The sequence below is a fragment of the Periophthalmus magnuspinnatus genome, chromosome 7, assembly GCF_009829125.3.
Source record: "Periophthalmus magnuspinnatus isolate fPerMag1 chromosome 7, fPerMag1.2.pri, whole genome shotgun sequence".
Taxonomy (NCBI): Eukaryota; Metazoa; Chordata; class Actinopteri; order Gobiiformes; family Gobiidae; genus Periophthalmus; species Periophthalmus magnuspinnatus.
This window is the reverse complement of record NC_047132.1, coordinates 16,081,677-16,102,192: the sequence shown is the minus strand read 5'-3', so window position 1 is coordinate 16,102,192 and position 20,516 is coordinate 16,081,677. Positions and strand designations below refer to the sequence as shown.

General features: G+C 37.2%; 1 protein-coding gene across 1 annotated transcript; it reads right to left on the bottom strand.

The window, feature by feature from the left end:
* Nucleotides 1-12,328: 12,328 nt before the first annotated feature.
* LOC117373108 (uncharacterized) lies at nt 12,329-19,392 on the bottom strand. Its single transcript, XM_055222805.1, has 9 exons — nt 19,313-19,392; nt 18,627-18,818; nt 18,286-18,387; nt 17,344-17,598; nt 15,113-15,199; nt 13,719-13,799; nt 13,621-13,652; nt 13,392-13,451; nt 12,329-12,533 (listed from the first exon to the last, which is right to left on the bottom strand). Exons 1-9 carry the CDS (start codon nt 19,365-19,367, stop codon nt 12,432-12,434), a joined length of 966 nt encoding a protein of 321 aa, XP_055078780.1. The 5' UTR covers nt 19,368-19,392; the 3' UTR covers nt 12,329-12,431.
* Nucleotides 19,393-20,516: the final 1,124 nt, after the last annotated feature.

The following is a 20,516-nucleotide window of genomic DNA, read 5'->3' as shown; positions in this document are numbered from 1 at the left end:
GAGAGAATGGAGAGGAATAGCCTTAGAGGAAAAAGTGGCATGCTCCAGGCAGCCAGCTGGACGATAACCTGTGTGATTAATGTTTAGAAAAAATCTCATACATTTACTGAAATGATCTTACTTTATAGAAGAAAAATAATTATGGTTGGAAGAAAAAAATATATATTTTGTTATATTGTTTGATTTTTAAAAGAATCATATTTTATTTGACATTTCAATACATCATTGATGCTCAGTGGTGTGAAAGGATTGTCTGGCCAGTCCAGAATGGTATCAGTCTGGTCACTCCATCCACTGCACATTGAGCCAGGCTCAAACATGTTTGTGTAATCAGATCTGAGTGACGCATGTGATGTAAAGGTTCTCTTGGTCACCCAATGCGCACCTCTTCAATATATTTTTTCTTTCTTTTTCCTCATACGCATAAGCATACATGCGTGTTCCTGATTGGCCGGTGATTTAGCCAATCACGCCCATCTGAACTCGGGGAGATACAACCTGTGAGGCAGATCCCTGTATTGAAACGATTAATGAGTAAAGATATTCCAAGAGGGCCATTTGTAAATGAGTAAATTTCTCCCAAAAAGTGTATTGCACTTTGACAAAATGAGACCACTGTGCGCTGTCGGGAGCTAATATTAAAGTATTTTTATTTCTCGTTAACTCTGAAATCAGTGTTAAAAGCGGCAGTCTGTGTGTGCATATATGTTTTATTTGTAACATCAACCTGCCAGGGGGTCGGCAGATAGAAATTAGCCAAAGGCTATAATCTGGCATATTTACATTTGTCTAAATGGTCATTAATATGCACTGTTCCCCCTTTTCTTAAATAATTAAATTAAATAAATAAGATTGGCTGTGCTTGGGTGGTCTTCCTCAGGTTTACTTATCTGTCTGAAAAAAAGCTGTTCTGAAGCCATGTACATGCCCCAAAAATCAACCCTTGTGGATATTAACTATGTGCTATTTGGGTTTGTGAGAACTATGAATGAGTTAGACAGAAATACCTACTTCTGCATTGTGAAAATTCGGTTTCCTAGCATTAAGTGGCTATTCTTCCACTGCCTCTACATGTTATCAGGCCCAAATAAGAATGGATTAGGTGGACAAGATTACTTTAGTAAGAAACCTGAACAACCCCATTTAATACTGTTGCTTAGAGCTGCGAGAGAATGAGTTGGCTGAAATAAACAAACATATAGCTGGTGACTTGAGAATAACCTCCAAAATAATCAATTTTCCAGTACATAACATTATCTTAAAGCAGATTTGTTTTCTACCATGTTATAATGTTGTTCCCTCATCAAAAATCTGCCTGAAGAGGTTCATCCATGTATGTTTCAGTATTTTAGCAATCTCTCCCAGCCCTTAGCTGAACCCTCCTTACGGTTAGCAGCACGATTCTGTCCAAAGCTCAGCCCACAAGCCTCCGTCATCCGTGCTCCCACACAAGAATCCTCCATAAATATACAAAAGCATGATGAAAAACTGTACCCAGCAACTTGACAAACCTGATGCAATGTGCAGTAGTTTCATTGGTGGGATGCACGCTACTTATGTTGTGATAGCGCTCTGAAGGAGAAGTGACTTAGTATAGAGAGCAAAGGGAGAGCATCAACAATGAAAGTGAAACTTGTAATTAATATGTAGTCTTCAGCAAATTTAGCATTTTCAATACAGTTAACGGTAACATGGTGATGTAAATATTATGTGTTGTATTGATTGTAATAACTGAGAATAGAGCAGGTCCCAATTTACACAGGCAAAAGTTTCTGAAGATCTATAAAGCAAACAAGTAGGTTTTCTCTATATTTTGTTTTCTCACATTTACTATAGAGGTTAAAGGATATATTTGAGCTATACAGACTCTTTTCTTCCTAAACCCATGTTGTTCCTTTACCAATAAATTGCAGGATTCCAGGTAACAGACCAGACTCTTGTTGGAACACTAGAATAAAGTTTGTACACAGAACTACGAAGGATGATACCTCTGTACAACTCTGAGAACTCGAGGATCTGTATCTCCAAATATATGGTAATGGTAAAAAATATATAGGCTGTACTTTGCAATTATATTACTATTTAATGTAGAAAATGTAAAAAACAAAAAAAAACGCTAGTAAATTTTTATCAAACCTGTTACAACTGCACCTGCATCTACTTGTACTAGTTGCTATTAATTCAACTTAAAACATTTTTCACTGCTAATTCCACCACTACTACTAATAGTACTTCTACTGGTTCTAATACTACTAAAACTAATAATACTACTTCTAGTACATAAATGATCTAACATTGACTTTTACTGAATAATAATGTCTTACACTTGTAAAAATGTTACAGTGTAGTTATTATTCATTCACTCCATACACCACATTCATATGAGGCAAGGTGGGTGAAGTGTCTTGCCAAAGGACACAATGACAGATTTTGGTCAAAGCAGGAACTTTCTACCTTCAGGTTGGAGTTGACTGTTCTTAAAGAAGACATACTGTGCTTTTGTCTGCTATATAGTTATATTTTACGACACCTGAGGATCATTCTGTTATAATTTAGACATTTTAAATTTCTGACTTCTGCCTTAGAAAACTGAAGCGCCCAACACAAGCCGATATTGCCATAAATGTCATCACAACAAAGAGCTTTTTATTCATTTGTACCAAAATGACTATGCAACGACACTGAATCCTGAAGAAAATGCAATTGGAGAAAAAATTAAGTATAGAGCAGTGGGCGTACCGGCGGTGGAGAAAACGGGGCTTGAACAGAGCAATGTTGTCTTAAATACAGGCGTATAAACATCCAGAGAGGGTAAATGAGTAGGGAAAGAACATATAAAAACTCTTAAAGGTTGATTTTGCATAATACCAGTCCTATAGTTAGTACGTGAAGAAGCACTCACAGATTTCCAGTCATCTGCATATTACTCATTCATTTTTTTGCCAAATGACTTGGTTTTGTTGATGCGCACAGATGTCAAAGGAAGACACGCTCTTCTCATCTTTCCTGTAACTAAATAAACACTTTTTTATTTTGAATGCACTAAGCTCTCTATGATAAAATGATTGTTTGTGAAAGGCAATATTCCAAGTGTATAGAGGTTAATTGTCTAGCCCACCTCCAACCGGCTCTTCCAGTACATAATAAAATGATTCATAACAACTGAAATGAATTGAGTCACCTCTGTACAGACGGAGCCGTTGCTGTAGCTGTTTACCCATAAACCTGGAGGTCCTTGTGCAAAACAATTTCACCATCATGTCTGTATCAATTTGTGATATGTTTTCTGATTTTTAGCTGATGCCAGTGGATGCGGTTACATGCACACATTTGGAGATGTATAAGACTATTATAATGACATGTAAACAGCAAAATGTATTTCTTTCTGATCAAGGTCCTTCTGATTACCCACATCAGATTTTGCTTGTCATTTTAAATAACTGTAAAGCTCCAGAAATCAGATAATCCAATTTTGGTAAACTTGGCCAGTGAAGCCAATGTGTGCAAATTAGTTGTTACATTGTATTAATCCTTGCTACTGGCATAGAATCCTTGGGCAAGACTTAATTTCTCATACCAATTGGTGATTTTTCTTCTAAATTTAAATTAAAGTGAAACCAAAAACTAGATCACATGTGTCAAATTCAAGGCCCGTGGGCCAAATGTGGCCCTTCACATCATTTTATGTGGCCCTCGACAGGGTAAATTAAAAGGTATGATGGTCTTAACATGTAATGTTATCAGGAAACACGCAGTTACACAGCCATATTTGTTACATCTTTGCAAATGCATGTGTAATATTTGTAACTTGAAGTAATGACTTGAAGTAAAAACAGTTAATTAACAATTTTAAAAAGTAGTTTTTGACACCACTGCACTAGATCATTTTTGCTACTGTGTGTATATTGTAAAATAGCACTGTCCCTTTTTTTAGCATGTTTTAGTGCAAATTAGGTGAATTTGCAGCTTTGTGTAAAAAAAAGAGGCAAAAGTAGTGGCTACTGCATTTCAAGTAGTATGTGACATCACTCAGGGCTGTCCTGATTACAGACAAGTGTTTGATTACAAATACCTGGCTGCAGAGTTTAAATCGTGGATATCAATCTCATGGTTCCTCTTATGTCCAGACCCCATCCCTCCTCCCCCCTCACTCCCCCAGAAGTCCTCCAGTACTGCCCAGTTTAGCAGCTCTATTTGAAATTGTTTGTTTTTTTGATGTGTATAGTCCCACTTTAATTTAATGGGGTAAGTGTCTTGTATTCCTTTCCTATCATAAGGAGAAACGCCGCCACATGCTTAATCTGCTGACTGTATTTCTTTCTAAATAAAATGGTAGTAGTCGATGTAATAATTTACAGCTGTGAAATGCCTGAAGGTTGAATCCCTTTGCACTGCATTACGCACTGACATAGATCCCTTAGGCAAAACACTTCATCCACCTTACCAGTATGGAGGCGCCAGTACTTTGTCTAATCTTTAGTTTATATTATTGTGCAAGGTAATAGAGTGGTTATAGTTTATCTAAGCAACGGTAGTACTAAACCTAAAGCTTTAATCCCTGCTACTGGCATTTCACAATGTTATTCTGTCTTTAGGCAAGACACTTCACTTTCCGGACCATACCAATCCCACTGTAATATTTAATGCTATCTTTATAATGATGTGGTGTAAGGTAGTAGAGTCTTTGTAGATAATAGTTTGTAGATGGAATACGGTCAAATTGGTGAATTTGCTTTGATAAAATAAATGAATATACTTATAAATCAAGTGATCCAGACATATCTCCGTCCACATAGAATCCCCCATTGAAATGACCAGACTATTAAAGAAGACAGACATTTCTTGTTACACATAATCTTTTTCCAGTCGCATTAATACATTTTCCGACTTGTACTCTGCACTGCTTCTGTGAAAAATTGTCAGGAACGAGATGGGAACTTGACAGGTAAGCCCCATTGCCCCTATTATAAAACTTGGAGAGGTGAGGAGCTTTGAACTAAATTTAACAACAGCGCCTGTGAAATGCGCCTGACTCTTTTTCCAATCTGGGACCCCTTCTGACGACTGCAAGAAACAAAAGACAATTCACCAACTTCCTTTAAAAGCCATGTATCTCTTCTTATTTCCGTAGCTCTAGTTGAATGGATTTCATGAATAAAACTGCTTAATTTCAGCCAGTGCCAGTTTTGTTTTATGTCATTTTTACTTTGGCCATTGCAAATCAGACATATTGTGTGTAATTCATGTAATGTGTAATTGAAATGGAGGATACTCCAACTTTTTTGTTTATTAAAGATTTTTTCTTTTGTTTCTTCAAGTGTCAGCATTACATGAGCAGTTAAGTAGTGACTTGGTTGTCTAAATAGCCTACTAAAATTGTTCACTATAACACAGGACTAAATAATGATTGATGGGGTTTATGACTTATTGATGAACCTATGTGCAATAGAAATCAATATAAGAGCTGACAACCCTCTGGCCAAAGGGTAATTGCTAAATATAACATCTTTACCCCTAGAAGCTGTGACACTAATAGTCCATATCCCTGTAGTTTAATTGGCTCTAATGTTCTTTCCTTTTAAACTGTGCAAAATGTCTATGGAAGAAGCCTAGAGGGGGAGGTCAATTAGCGTAGGTCCAGCCGTCCTGCACACAGCACATGTTACGTCAAAGAGAGGGCCTGAGCAGACCCATGCAAAATGGAGGTCACAGAATTCTTGCTTTGCAGTTGTTGGACAGGCAGAAACAAGCACAAATGCACTGGTTTAGTAGCACAGGTCACATTCATGCCTTCTCAACCAAGCAATGACTGTAGTGGAAACAAATTCTTCATTCTTTATACAATGGTAGAGATGCTTAAAGGAGCTCTACTTGATTTTTACAGTTTTAAAAATGCGAAAAACAGAACAAGTTAATTGTAAATGGATTGCAGTGGTCCACAGTTATTCCTCACTTACCTTCGCATTCTAAGCTAATTATTTACTATGATGAGTTTACATGCGTTTTTTGCAACTCTCAGAGACCAGAGTGGAGTTTTCCCGTCACGGTAATGCTCACAACAACTAGCACGCTAAGCAAGCACTTCCCGATTCTAATTAGCTGCACATAGCACACAGCAGACATATTTAGACCGAGTACAATGCCTTTTACTGAAAGATGATTAAGATGTTTCTGCAGACTTGTTAATAAGGTCCTGGATTCTGTGACTGGGTTTTGCATGGTTTTCTTCTATATGCAGCGGTTATGGGCAGGTCACCCTTGCTCCAGATGCCTGTCCAAGACCGCCTTCACCTCCTCTAAGAGACTGTAGCAGTTTAAAGTTCTTCCTTTCGGCCTTTGCAATGTCCCGGCAACTTTAGAGAGACTTATGGACAAAGTTCTGGCTGGCAATCAGAAGTCAGGAGTGAGATGTTTCCTGGACAATATCTTGGAACATGGAGCCTCCTTTGTGTCTGCATTGTGTTCCCTCAGACCGGTCCTGGAGCTTTTTAATCAAGAGATCTACTGCCAGTTAGTAAAAGCGTGATATTTGGAGTTCAAACTGAAATTAGACTACGTAAAAATTGCACTGATTAAAAGCATGCCAGGATTATGTTGAAAACTGTGAATGGTCATACAAATAATTACACACACAACATGAGACATCTTACTAATGTCCAGTTCTTTTAAGTGCGATTTAAACTACCCCTCTGTTGAACCCAAAGGTCAGAGGCTCAACTCCTGCTCTAAACATGTACTGTTGCACTTAGGCAAGACATGAAAGAATGTGGTGTGTGAGTGATTGGTGATGATCGTGTTGATTGTCAGTTATTTCTGCTTGAAATAACACATTCATTCTTCATTGCACATCAGTGTGTCTTCAAAATTAATTTCATTTCAGATACTGATAGATAGACCAGATCAAAATGTCCCTAGAATAATATCTATATTTATATATATTTTTAATTTACTTACTAACATTTTTGATGAATTAATTTAATAGAAAATATAGTGTTGTGTCCCATCACTTTGGTTAAGATAAGAGTTAAACATCTGCCTGTGTTTGTCCTGTTGTGTTGTGCTTTGAGCTTTGTGCTCTGTCTGCAGCACTGAGGTCGAGTCATTTTGGAGCACTACCTCTGTGTGTCTGTCACTTTAGCCTCTTTGCCTCTTGTCCTGGTCTTTTGGTGAACTGGTTTGTTTTCATCATTGCGGTCCTCTTGGTGTCGCACACAAGTAAACCCCACTCCCTAAACTCACTCATGAATCTAAAATACACAGCTCTCTTCACTGTTATAAAGTCGGTGCTGTGCAGGCGCCATGTGAAAACATGCTCAAGTGCCACAATGGTTCAGTTTCACGTGATTTTAACACATTATAATAATTAAATGAATCATCAAGGTAATTAAATAAGAAGCAAAGCTTTTCAGTAATTAAATTACTCAATTTACTCAATTATTTCAGCTGTACATTCTTTTCTAATATATTTACATCAACATTTATACATACAGCAAATTTTACCATCACTGTACATTTGTATTTTATATTCTTGTTTTGTTGGTGCTCTCTTCTGTCAAGAAAAGTTATATTGCTCTAATCTTTCTGGTAATCAAAATAAACATGTTTTATTATTTGGATGGATTACAGTACACTGATTGTTTGTGACAAACCATTGTATGATCTGCCAGATATAATCTACCAAATCCTCCCTCCTTTCTCTCAAACTGCTTATGTCATTTGTGCACTGCAAAAAATGAATAAATGAATGAGATTGACTTGTCTCCTTGGAAACCTATGTACATCTCCAATTCCAATGAAGTTGGAACGATGTGTAAAACTTAAAGAAAATACAAAATACAATGATCTGCAAATTCTTTTCAATCTATATTGAACTGAATAAACTACAAAGACATGATATTTAATGTTCAAACTATTTAACTTTATTGTTTTTATGCAAATATTAACACATTTTCAGGGGACAGGGGCATGTTTACCACTGTGTTACATCACCTTTTCTTTTAACAACAATCAACTAATTGTTGAAGCTTTGCAGGAGAAATCCTTTCCCATTCTTGCTGAATGTACAACTTCAGTTGCTCAGCAGTCCGGGGTCTCCATTGTCATATTTTGCGCTTCATAATGTGCCACACATTTTCAGTGGGAGACAGGTCTGGACTGCAGGCAGACTCTTTTACTACAAAGCCACACTACTGTAACAGAATGTGGCTTGGAATGGTTTGTTGAAATAAGCAGGGACGACGTCCCTGAAAAAGACGTTGCTTGGATGGCAGCATATGTTGCTCCTAAACCTGTATGTACCTTTCAGCATTAATGGTGTCATCACAGATGTGCAAGTTCCCCATGGGCACTAACACACCCCCAGACCATCACAGATGCTTTTGAACTTTGCACTGATAACAATCAGGATGGTCATTTTCCTCATTGGCCCGCAAGACATGACGTCCATGATTTTCAAAAACAATTTGAAATGTGGACACATCAAACCACAGCACACTTTTCTACTTTGTATCAGTCCATCTCAGGTGAGCTCAGGCCCAGAAAAGCCAGCAGTGTTTCTGGGTGTTGTTGATATATGGTTTTCGCTTTGCATGGTCCAGATTTTATTTTCACTTGGAGATGTAGCTACGAACTGTGTTAACTGACAATGGTTTCCTGAAGTATTCCTGAGCCCATGTGGTAATATCCTTTACAAATTCATGTCTGTTTTTAATACAGTACTGCCAGAGGGGTCGAAGGTCACGGGCATTCAGTGTTAGTTTTCGGCCTTTCCTCTTACATGCAGAGATTTCTCCAGATTCTCTGAATCTTTTAATATTATGGACCGTAGATAATGAAATCCCTAAATTCCTTGCATTTGTATGTTGACAAACGTTGTTCTTAGACTGTTGGACTATTTGCTCACACAGTTGTTCACAAAGTGGTGACCGTCACCTCATTCTTGCTTATGAATGACTGAGCCCTTCAGAGATGCTCCTTTTATACCTAATCATGACACTCACCTGTTTCCATTTAACCTGTTCCCCTGTGGAATGTTCCAAACAGTAGTTCTTTTGTTGCCCCTGTCCAGCTTTATTGGAACATGTTGAAGGCATCAAATTGAAAATTAATGAATATTTGCATAAAAACAAAGTTTATCATTTTGAACATTAAATATCATGTCTTTGTAGTTTACTCAGTTCAATATTTGTTGAAAAGGATTTGCAAATCATTGTATTCTATATTTTTTTTTTAAGTTTTACACAGCATCCCAACTTCATTGGAACTGGGGTTGTGTATCCATAAATCCGTCTTAACATAAAATAAGAGATGGACACTTACAGCCCCTCCCCACCAAACTGCTTATGTCATTTCCACAGGAGTATTTGTCCTCTGCATTTGACCCATCCTTCAGTGTTGCTGGAACATCCTGTCTGGGGACCCATCATCCGATGTTGTACTATAGACTTTTTGGTGGATCATACGTCTGGATATTTCTTCCAAAAAGCTGTGAATCTCCCATAAAGTTTTACAGGCCCCTTCCCCCAGTCTGAAAGTATGACCAAACCAAATTCTAGATGATCACAACCTATTGACAAATTCATGGAAATAGTCAGAAATGTACAAAAATGTAAACCGTAAAAAAATATACACTGCTAAAAAAGAAACTTGTGATGCGATGTGTGTGATGAAGAACCATAGTAAAATGATGGAAAGCTTAAAATTAATTAGCTAATAGGCTGTTTTTTACTAGCTAATTTTACTAGCTAATAGGCTATTAGTTTGAAGAAGTGTCAGAAAACTGAAATGTGTGAATTCATTACAGAAGAGGCTGAGACAGAGGCTCATAATTACAGATTCTGGACACTGGCCAGAGTCATGTTCAGTCTGACAGCAGTCCACAGGAGAGTATCAAAGATGTTAGAGCTGGCTCTAAAGACACAGATAAAAACACTATACACACTATATTGACATTGATATTTCACAATTTATAATAAAAATAAATGTGAATGTATGGGGAAAAGGTTAAAGGACACATATGCACATTTTTTTGAGCTTTTAATCATCTTACATAATTTTTCCCTCATCAAAAATTAGAATGCTGTCTAGTAAGTGAGCTCTCCTAAGAACTGTTAATTTCCCAGGATTGTTACGTAACAAGTAAAAGTCTGGAGGTCTCTTGCTGTTGTTTAGTCCCACTTTAAGTCCAGAGATCAAAATTTGAGCATTTCTGCCTTTGAATCACATTAATTACATTTGTATGGTTGAGTTAGCAGAAAAAACTTGCAAATTCTAGTTGGGTGATTTTTCAAAATTCCTTCTGTTGCCAGTAGTTGACCTCCTCAGTGCCTAGGAGTTTATCTGTCTATTGTCTGAATATAACCATTATTTTAAGTAATAAACCATGAAATATCAAAGCAAAGGTAAAGAGCATGTTTAAAGGCCTACAAAAATACCAATAATGTTTAGATAGATATTCAGATATATGTCAAGCATCGCAATATCATTCCAAATACCAACTAATGCTTCTCTATGGATGTTTTACATATCTGTCCAAAATGTAACGTTTTAGACATTAGAACCTAAGCTCTAGGAAACAGACTCTCCAAATGGGAATGATCTGTGGGTAAGGAAGGGCATCTGGCTTAAAAATGAGCTGTGGTTATAGACATTTAAATGAAAAAATCTTGAATTGACTTTGGTTTTGCAAAGGATAAATCTTTGAAGGATTTGACCCCTGACCTCTTGTGTAAGGGAAGCTGCTTATATTTTGAACTTATCGGACATGGCCTGCTAATAAATTGATCTTTTGAGAGAAATTAGAGAAATTGCTATTTCTATTGACCTGTGCAATTTGTTTGGCCAGTGTCTCTTTGCTAATGGAGAATGTTTATTGCATTATTTAGCTTGTAGGCCACAGAATAAATTGGGTCGATAGTAGACTTGCTTACAATCCCTTATAGAGGATGTGCTTTTCTTGATCTAACATATGTAGATAGTGATTTAACATTTTGTTCATTGTAAACCTCACTATAGATCCAAAATAGCTTAATAAAAGACACGGGTCCACTGATTTCCTGCTCAAAATTGTGAAGACCTGCCTCTTCATAGTGACATTTTAGCAAGCAGATTTTTTTTTTTAAATGGCTGTGGCAGTTTTAAACCCTACATGTATGTTTTGAAGTTAGATTTGTATTTATTTTTTTGTTAATGTTTGCATGCTGTGTGCTGTGGCTTTGGTAAAACTGTAAATTTTAGTAATTTATTGCAGGACAAGACAAGATAATATGAATACATCAATTAATTGACATTGAGTATGCATGTGGTGAGGGAGCGCAGTAATAGGTTGTGCCTGTAGGGAAATGAATATGCATTTGACCCATCCTTCAGTGCTGCTGGGGCAACCACATCCCGGGACCCATCTCTAGATCTTGAGCTAGTCTTGGTCAGGAGTATCTTAGCTGGAGGATTTTACCTACTGTGCATGTTTTCAGTTGATGGGAGAAACTGGAGTGTCCAGAGAAATGCACGGAGACACAGGAAGAACATGCAAACTCTGCTGTGAGAGCCACTGGTGTGGTTAAAAGCTCATAAAAGTAGGAGACAGCTCAATTCAATGTAGTTCAAATGCTTGTGTTTATGCTGCATTTTCAAGTTATATAAAATTATTTAATATGTATGAACAAGTAATTTAAGCACAAAGCTAAATGTATGGACTTAAAACAATAGCACCTCTGGATTTGAGTTGTAGAAAAATGAAAAGGGGTGGGTTTTTTTACTGTCTGGGATATCTTCTGAAATCTCCTGTCCATGTAGGTTTTGATGAGCAAACACCATAACAATGTTGAAAACAAACCAATATTTACATATATAGCCTTAAAGGTTAGCTACCATTCCTTTTTTTCCCTTCTTCTATCCCTACAGGAGGGAGGAAGACAAGCTTTTTTCAGTTTAGTCAAAATTCCATGTAGAGCTTTATAAATGAGACCAAGATTGACCATTTGGTAATCACGGCTCCCATCCAATATCAGTAAGTCTAAAGCTTTTGACAAAAGTATGTATATGAAATACCAGTTGTGATACTTGCCATAGAAATGGCAGTTGCTTTAACTTCCCATTAGTACTAAGTTAATAAAGAAGTTAGGGGCGACATGTTGAATTTTTATTCACAGGACTGAGGAGAATCACAATGAGCAGGTATTCGATCATTTTTTTGGATAACAGGGAAGCATCGAATGAGTGATGATCTGAATTGATTAAACAGGGAATGGACGCAATAATGAAGTTTTTTTTTTTAATTAGAAAGTTATTTTATTAAGTTTTCCTTCAGACTGATATAAGGCAGTGACTTGCAGAGACTTTGCAGAACTGAAGAAGCCTCTTGGATGAGAGGCAAAATGTATTCACTCCAAAACTTTTGTGCACTTGACAGAATTCAATTTTCTTTTGCAGTTTTATTTATCAGTCTGCTTGTGGACAGAGGTGTAGAGCTGAGCGCGGTCCTTAGGTGGGATTCTCACAGAGCTGTAAGTTACAGCCTCCTCACTCACTCTGACCTGGAGAAACACACAATATGGTACACATGTTCATGTTTTTTATCTGCAGGTTTAGGCACTGGCAACCCAGGTTTAGTTGTGGTACCTTTTTCTACATACAGTTTCTTTAAATTTCATGTTTTACCAACTATAACTAAATAAAAAGTAGTTAGTGGTGAACTAAAACTATGACACAATGCAGATCAAATTTTGTTTCAATATTTTCATTGACTAATTCAGTTCAGTACAACTTTATTTATCCATGAGTGACAATTTAAACACATTGAGCAGTTAAAATAAAAATACATGGCTCAAACAAAGGTCTCAGTGCAATTTAACAGGAGGTCTGGTCAGGTAGGGTCAGCAGATCCTGTGTCAGTTCAGTTTGAGTAGAATGACAGCCCTCAGGACAAAAGCGTCCCTAGTGTTTGTCTTGCAGCCCAATTTATAAAAAGTAAGCCAAATTGATCAAAAGGGAAAAGTGGAGACAAAGACTAAGCTCCCCTTTTTCAATAACAGAGCCCCAAATCAGACCATATACAAACTCACGTCCAAGGAACAAGTCTTCCAAGTCCCATGAAGCAATGCAATATAACAATAGAGTTGATTAAGGGTGTGTTCACACTTGTCCTTGTGGAGTTCTGCTTTCAGCTCAGTTTAGTCCTGATGGTAGATTTGGTTTGGTCCTTGTGTTGTTCAGGATTAGTTCAATGGTTAGTCACAATTTAGTCTCAATTTGTATGTGACTTATGTGCAAGTGTGAACGCACCTATTAGCATGGGCAAGACTAAAATTTAAAAAGTACTATATATATATATATATATATATATATATATATATATATATAATAAAAACACAGTAGCACTGGTTTGAACTTACAATAGTTTTCTTGTGGCTTGTGTTAAAGTTGATAAAGGCATAAGACACTTCCTCTTCAGCCTTCACCACAAAATAAATAGGTTAAAACAACATGTAAAACATTGTATTGTTGAACACCTCTGTTCTCTAATTAAATAAACATTATAATAATGGTATTGATGTTGTCCAGCTAAAACTCTAGTCACTCACTAACACTAGTTTTCATCCCATTTGAGAATGTTATACTCACAGGTGGAGTGTCACTGGATTCCTGAGGATTCACTGAAAAACACACATGTATTTGTTGATTTGAATGCTTTGTAAGAACTTATACTTGTGACTTCTGACCTTTGACCCTCCTCCATGTGACAAAGGCCACAGCTGTTATGCTTAAAACGACAGCCACTGCTATTACTGCCCACCACCAGCCTGGACACACAAACAACAACAAACTAAACAGTCAAAAATGTACTGTTCTCTAGAAGAATTACAAGACATTGTTCCAAAAATACTCAGCATATTTGGGGAAACTATTACTCAAGAGTAACTGTCAGGACATAACATACATCTGATTTATAATAATGTAATGCAATTATTGAATAATAAGAAAAAAACAAAAACATACTGGAATACTAAATATAATAGCAAAATACAGTAATATAATAATAATTTCACTAATTTAAAAAAAAATGGGGTGGCCACAAGCTAGGTTTAAATACACTCCCCAGCAAATCCTCGCCTGACCTCCTTCTTCTTCTTCTCCTCCTTCTCCTTCTCCTCCGTAACCAAGCAACAACGCTCAACCTACTACTTCAAACTACTACTACTTCAAACATCACCCAGAACATTCTATTGTTCTGTCCTTGAGTAATACAATCCATTCTCACGGCCCACTCTAATAAAGGAATAAGCTGAAATATCAAACATTTTACGACACCATAGTAAAGAAAAGTTTAAAAGTTTAAAAGTTTATAATAAAGCAGTTTGTATTATCGCGTCAAAGTTGTGAGGTGAGGTGTGGACAATAGCTTGAAAAAAGCTGTTGTGCAAACCATATCTTTGCTATTTACTGCAGTTTAACTTAGAAGAATGAATGTGTATCCATGCGTTTCAGGCATTGCAATGGTCCTTCATTGTTACGGCAATGCAATTTGGATATGAAAAAATATATCTTTGGAATGGAAAAAGGTTCTTACAAAATCCTTCAAATTTCAGGAAAGAGAAATTTGCCTGAAACCAACGAATAAGAAACACCTGCTGCCCAAAGAAAATCATGAGATTGAGTGTTTTATTCATAATTCTGGGTCCGTGGTGAGCATTGACAGGACTTTTGTCAGCTCGTCCTGTTGTTTTTCTGACTCTCACAATGCACTGACCGGTCTAGTCACCATCGCTAGACACAAGGTGCATTGTGGGAAATTTTTTGTACTTTGCTTTTTAACTCACTGGACATTTGCACATGACAAAAAAATGCGTGACCCCTAAATAGTGCCCTAAGTAGGAGATTGTGTGAACGTAGTGTAATGCTCCCTGTTTTACAAGCAAAAACTACCACAGCTCTTTTGGGGAGTTCCTAGTCTGCAGGTGTCAGAATGTTGCAAGTCTAAGTAAGTAACACCAAAACCCCCAAACCCCCTGAGGTCCAATTCAACAGCCAATCTAATGTACAGTTGAGAAAGTATCTGACAGAATCCTCGGGGAAGAGCAGGCAGAGGAACTATAATAGTGCCCAGTGTGTTTACCTTTACGTCCATTGTCCGACCTGTCATCTACCAAGTCTCCGCTCTCATCACTGTCATTCTCTCTGTTCTCTTTCTGTGTAGTACTCTCTGTGTTGGAGAAAACAGGAAGCATATCACTTGCAAATTGTTTTGAAAGTAAAACCACATTTTGTGAAACATCCTGGAAGAAATCCCCTGTTAACGCATTGGACCACATTTGATTTTCTTAAAAAAAACAGAAGATTTTTTTAAGAAAGTGGTTTGCAGTGGTCCAGAGTTATTCCTCACTTACTTTATGCATTGCAGGAGTACAAATAATTCCCCATGATAAGTTTATCACAACTTTTGGAGATAAGAGTGGAGGTTTTTTGTGACAGTAAAGCAAACAACTAGCATGCCAACAAGCACTTCCTCATTATTGGACAATATAGCTCTATGAATTAGATGCGGACAGTACACAGTGGACATATTTTGACCATAAGAGCTGCTTATACAATATATCTGTACTGAGACAAGACGTATTTTGCTCAAATACATGGGAGAAATCATGCACAGGGCCTTTGAATAACGGTTAAGTGAAGTCTTTTTTTTTTAGTCACCACTACAGGAGTTGTATTACTAACTGAGTAAAAAAAAAGTTTTTATAGTAACTTCATAACATTCTAAGTATTTGTAAGTATTTGCTGATATTATTTAAAATCTTGGTACCGCTTTGTCATAATTACACCCACTTACCAATAATAAAACATGGAGAAAGAGTTCATTTATAGTGAAATACTTATTAAGACTGATTCAGGCTTAGTAATTACTTGATACTCCTAACCAACTCCTAAACATAGACTGTAAAAAGAAGTGGACTAAGTGAATGTGACCTTACCCACAGCATTCAGCTCCAGGAAAATTAAGCTCTTAGACTCTAAGAGCATAATTTTGCCTCTAAGACTTAGAGGCTAGCAGTTATAGGGGCGAATTTGAGCCGAGTTCCTTATGTGGAAGTCCGATCGTGGGTGAAGGTAACGCCTCTTCCCACACGCACCGCTGGCTTGGCAGGGGGCAGTCGCTTAGCAATGGTGTCAATCAAACCTGTTGTTACTGCTAATGAGAGCAACCTCAGAGAAAGAAGGCAGCTGATTTGTCTCTTGTTCATATCTTGAGTTACGGACATAAAAATACCAGGACCATTGGAACATTTTGATGATGAGCCTGACAGCAGCAGTTGCAGACAGAGGGATGAGTTTTCTAATGTGAATTGGAGAGTCAATGGAGCCAGAAGTGTGTCCATGATCACTTCCTATTTGGAACGCGGTGACTAGCAGGTTAGCTATGTGCATTTATATATACAGTCTATGCTCCTAACTCCAAACTCACATTTAAAACTAATCTAATTGAATAATATTGTCTACTAAAGAAAATGTAGTCTTACTGGAGTGAAGGATTGATATTACTACTATAACTACCGCTGATCAGACAGAAACATCAGTACTCTGATACTCTGGGCAAACATAAGCATTAAGAGGAAGACTTTCGTGAGGTGATGTGAGAAGTCTAACCACTTTACCACCATGCCACACATGCATTACCTTTATTACACTTGTCTTCACTGTTTTTTGTCACCCATGTTTCTGTGGTTATTATGGATTTAACTGTGCTAGGCTCTAAAATATGACAAAAAAGTTATATTAACAGATGGGGGTCAAAAGGGTTACAATCACATTTAAAATAAGCTATATAAATGCAGTACCAGTCAAACGTTTGGACATACTTTTTCATTCATATTTTTTTCTTAATTTCCATGATTATATAAGCTGCAGTGTCAGTAACTGTGCTTGCAGGGATTAATTTCGAGTCGCCAGCGCTATCCTTACGTGTGTCTTCTTACCCTGTCTGAAGTCCTATGTTGTGATGTGGGATTTCCTCACATTCTCATCTGCCCTTTCTGTCCTCAACTCCATTTCATTTCATGATTAAAATTATTTCCATTGCAGATCGCAGACATTACCCACGCTGGTAGTGATTTAAAAAATTATATAGATCAGAAAATAGTGTAATATGGGCCCTGTAAATGCCACAGTGGTCACAGATTGGTTCAGATGTCATCACCATATATGTACTTCGTCCCACTCCAGCCACCACTGGAAATGCCCTGTCATTAACTCATTAATCACTACCGTTAAGACTGGGGGCAAGATACGGCCCATCGAATGAGAAAGTGTGCCTAAACTTTTGACTGGTAGTGTATATCATTCTCTCACCTGATTCATCTTTTTGGAAGTGAAACTGGATCTTGTTGTTGACACATTCCACTTCACATGTGAACTTTTGTTGTTTAAAATCTTGCTGTCTAAATTTGACAGATGTCCGGCAGTTGGATGTTTCCACTTTGAGATTGGGATAATCTTTAACTGAAGCGCCCCCTACAGACCATTTAAGTGGGACTCGAACACACCGCTGCTTTGTGGAGACTGAACAAATTAACTCTGTTTCAGAAGTATGTGTAACTTCACTCACTGAGGAAGAGAAATAAAAAAGTCTGTGGTAGAATGTGTTTTTTGAAAATATAAACACTGCCATCGTAACGGGGAGAACATGCTCAAAGAGATCAGGAGTCTAACCCACAACTTTAAAGTAGGAGACAGGATAACGCCTTGCTCAGACTGCACCTGTAACTGCTGTGTCAGACCAGTCCTCCGCTGTGCTGTTTCAGTCATCACAGTGACCACATGTGCACGTGATAACTATTCATTTATTAAAGGAAAAGGCTGTAATAGGCTTCAGTGTCCAGCAAAAATAAGATTCCCAAGAATCCGGAGCGCCATGGCACCTCCACCGGCACCACTGATCTGCAAGGCATGTGGTCTGAGCTCCTCTCACTATTTTTAATTATACAGAACACTTACAGCCATTGGACTGTAGCTGCACCACATGCAGTCTGAGCCCAGGGTGACTCCTCTGCCACAGTAACACAGAGGATATGCACACTTCAGCCATAGAGATGGAGTCAAACCCACAAAATCCACGCCCCCATGCAAAGAGGCATTTTACAAAAACAAAACTTTACTCATTTTAAAATAAAACTTTACTCATTTTAAAATAAAACTTTACTCATTTTAAAATAAAACTTTACTCATTTTAAAATAAAACATTACTCATTTTAAAATAAAAATTTACTCATTTTAAAATAAAACTTTACTCACTGGAGACGATGGACAGGGAGACCAGATTGTCCAGAGGAAAAGACTGTCCTGAACGGTCATGCTGTCTGCACTTGTACTCACCAGCATCCTGAGTTTGGACATCTTTAAAGAGAACTATTATGCAGTATTCAGGCATGTTTGTTATGCAACAAGCAATAATAAACAGTTTTAAAATTATTATTTTTTTTATAATAATCACATATTTGAAGATACTTTTTTTTTTTAATTAGATGAAGTATATTGGTCTGACTTTTTTCATGTTCTGCTTTTACCAAATACTTCCCGTAGGAAAAAAATGAAAGTACTCATTTATGTGAAGACAATGATATAACATGGATTACCTTTAATCTGCAGGGAACAGCGGTCAGTGAGATTCACCCTGTTTGAGTTGAGTAGTCCATACACAACCACTTCTGTGTGCTGGAAACTCCATGTGGTTAGGTCACATTGTTTCTGCTCGGGTCGAAGTTTTTCACAAGGCAAAGTGGCATCCTCTCCTTCTGCCACACACTTATAATGGACCTGGTCTGATTCTGTGTGAGAAGAATGTGCTTAAATATCACTTAAATATTGCAAAATTATAGCATAAAATGATGTTACCATTAGTTGGGATGTGTAATGTATGTAAAGAATAGCCTGGTTAGCTATCTCACATGTTTCTGCTTCATAAACATTTGATCTCTGACAGATTCTTCTTGGCAACCAATACTAGCTGTAGAGCTTTAGAGGCATATGCTCTGTCAGAAATTCTTAAACTAAAACTTTCAAAATGGCAGCTATGTCAAATAGATCTTTTGATACTGACGTTGTTGTTTTCTAGCAGGGCTAAAGCAGCTTATATCTGTGTAATCCCTCACTTGTCCGAGTTGGGTCCATCGCAAAAGAAAATTGAATTCTGTCAACTGGACAACTGAAAAATGATATACGTACCAGGCAATTTTCTATATACGAACAAAGTCAGATCCCACAAAATGTAAAAGCACACGACAATTCACAAACATAATATATTTAAAAACACAATAATTACCTAAAAATTGCAGCTGTATGATTAAAAGAACTATAGTCCTCGTATGCGCAGCCATTGATTCTGTCTATCCAGCTCTGCAGAGACTGTTGCAAAACACACTTTCACTTCCTCTTGTGTATGTTTCTTTCTTACACTTACCTCAAATCTAAAAAGAAAAATAAAGAAAGTCTGAAAAACATTCACTAATTTCAGATCTCAACAAATATTTTCTATATGCTGTAAATGATTTGACAATCACTCATCTAAACTATGCAAACGATTGCTGCCCTTTTTTGCATAATGCATGTTCTTTAACGGAAAAAGAAAAAAATATATTTAAAAAAAATAGATACTTGGCCTACACAGTACACCACAGCACAGTAGTTGGCAGAAATACACTCATCGAAAACAAACAAAAAAGAATAAGACCCATGCATTTCTATTAAAAGCAAAATAAACTAAAGTTGTACAATGCAGGTGCAAGGTGTCCAACAGTATTGAAACATTCAGTTAAATCAGGTCAGAGAGAAATGTCATTTTGACAGGTGACCAATCAGCTCCTTCATTTCACATGTGCCACTAAAATAAACCGAACCTGATTGCATGATGTTTGGCTCTGGCTCAAGACGTGATAGAGAACTGATCCAGACTGATCCAGACTGATCCAGACTGACATCCCTCTGTATAAAAAATACAGGGATATCATTCTGGATTTACCAAGCAAAACATTCAGAAGAAAGTCTTTTATAAAACGTTGTATAATTCCAATTTAACAGTAGTCAAACATATAATTTATTTTGATCAGTAAGAATAACAGATTCTTATCTCATTGTCAACCTTGATGTGCTCAAAGGAAAGACAAGGGACTGCACACCTCACTACAATATCATTTTTTTCCACATTGGTGGGTAATCATCTTTCTTCATCACATCAGTGTCAATAAACATGCCCTTTCAGTTAGTGCTCAGCAGTGGTCCAATGAAAACACACATCGTTCTGTCCCCATGTCCTCTGGAGTTTGCTCTGTTAAATCACCCACAGCCTGATCGTGTTAATCACAGGTATTGATTTGTTTGCGGTTCGTGATATTGACTAGACAATACCCTTGGATAAAACCATCACGCCTCATCGTTAGCACCAGAACAAATTGTATTTTTTGCGTGCTGGAAGTTGCTGTATGCTTTTAAAAGCACATGTGAAAAATTGTGTTTTCCATGTAATAACA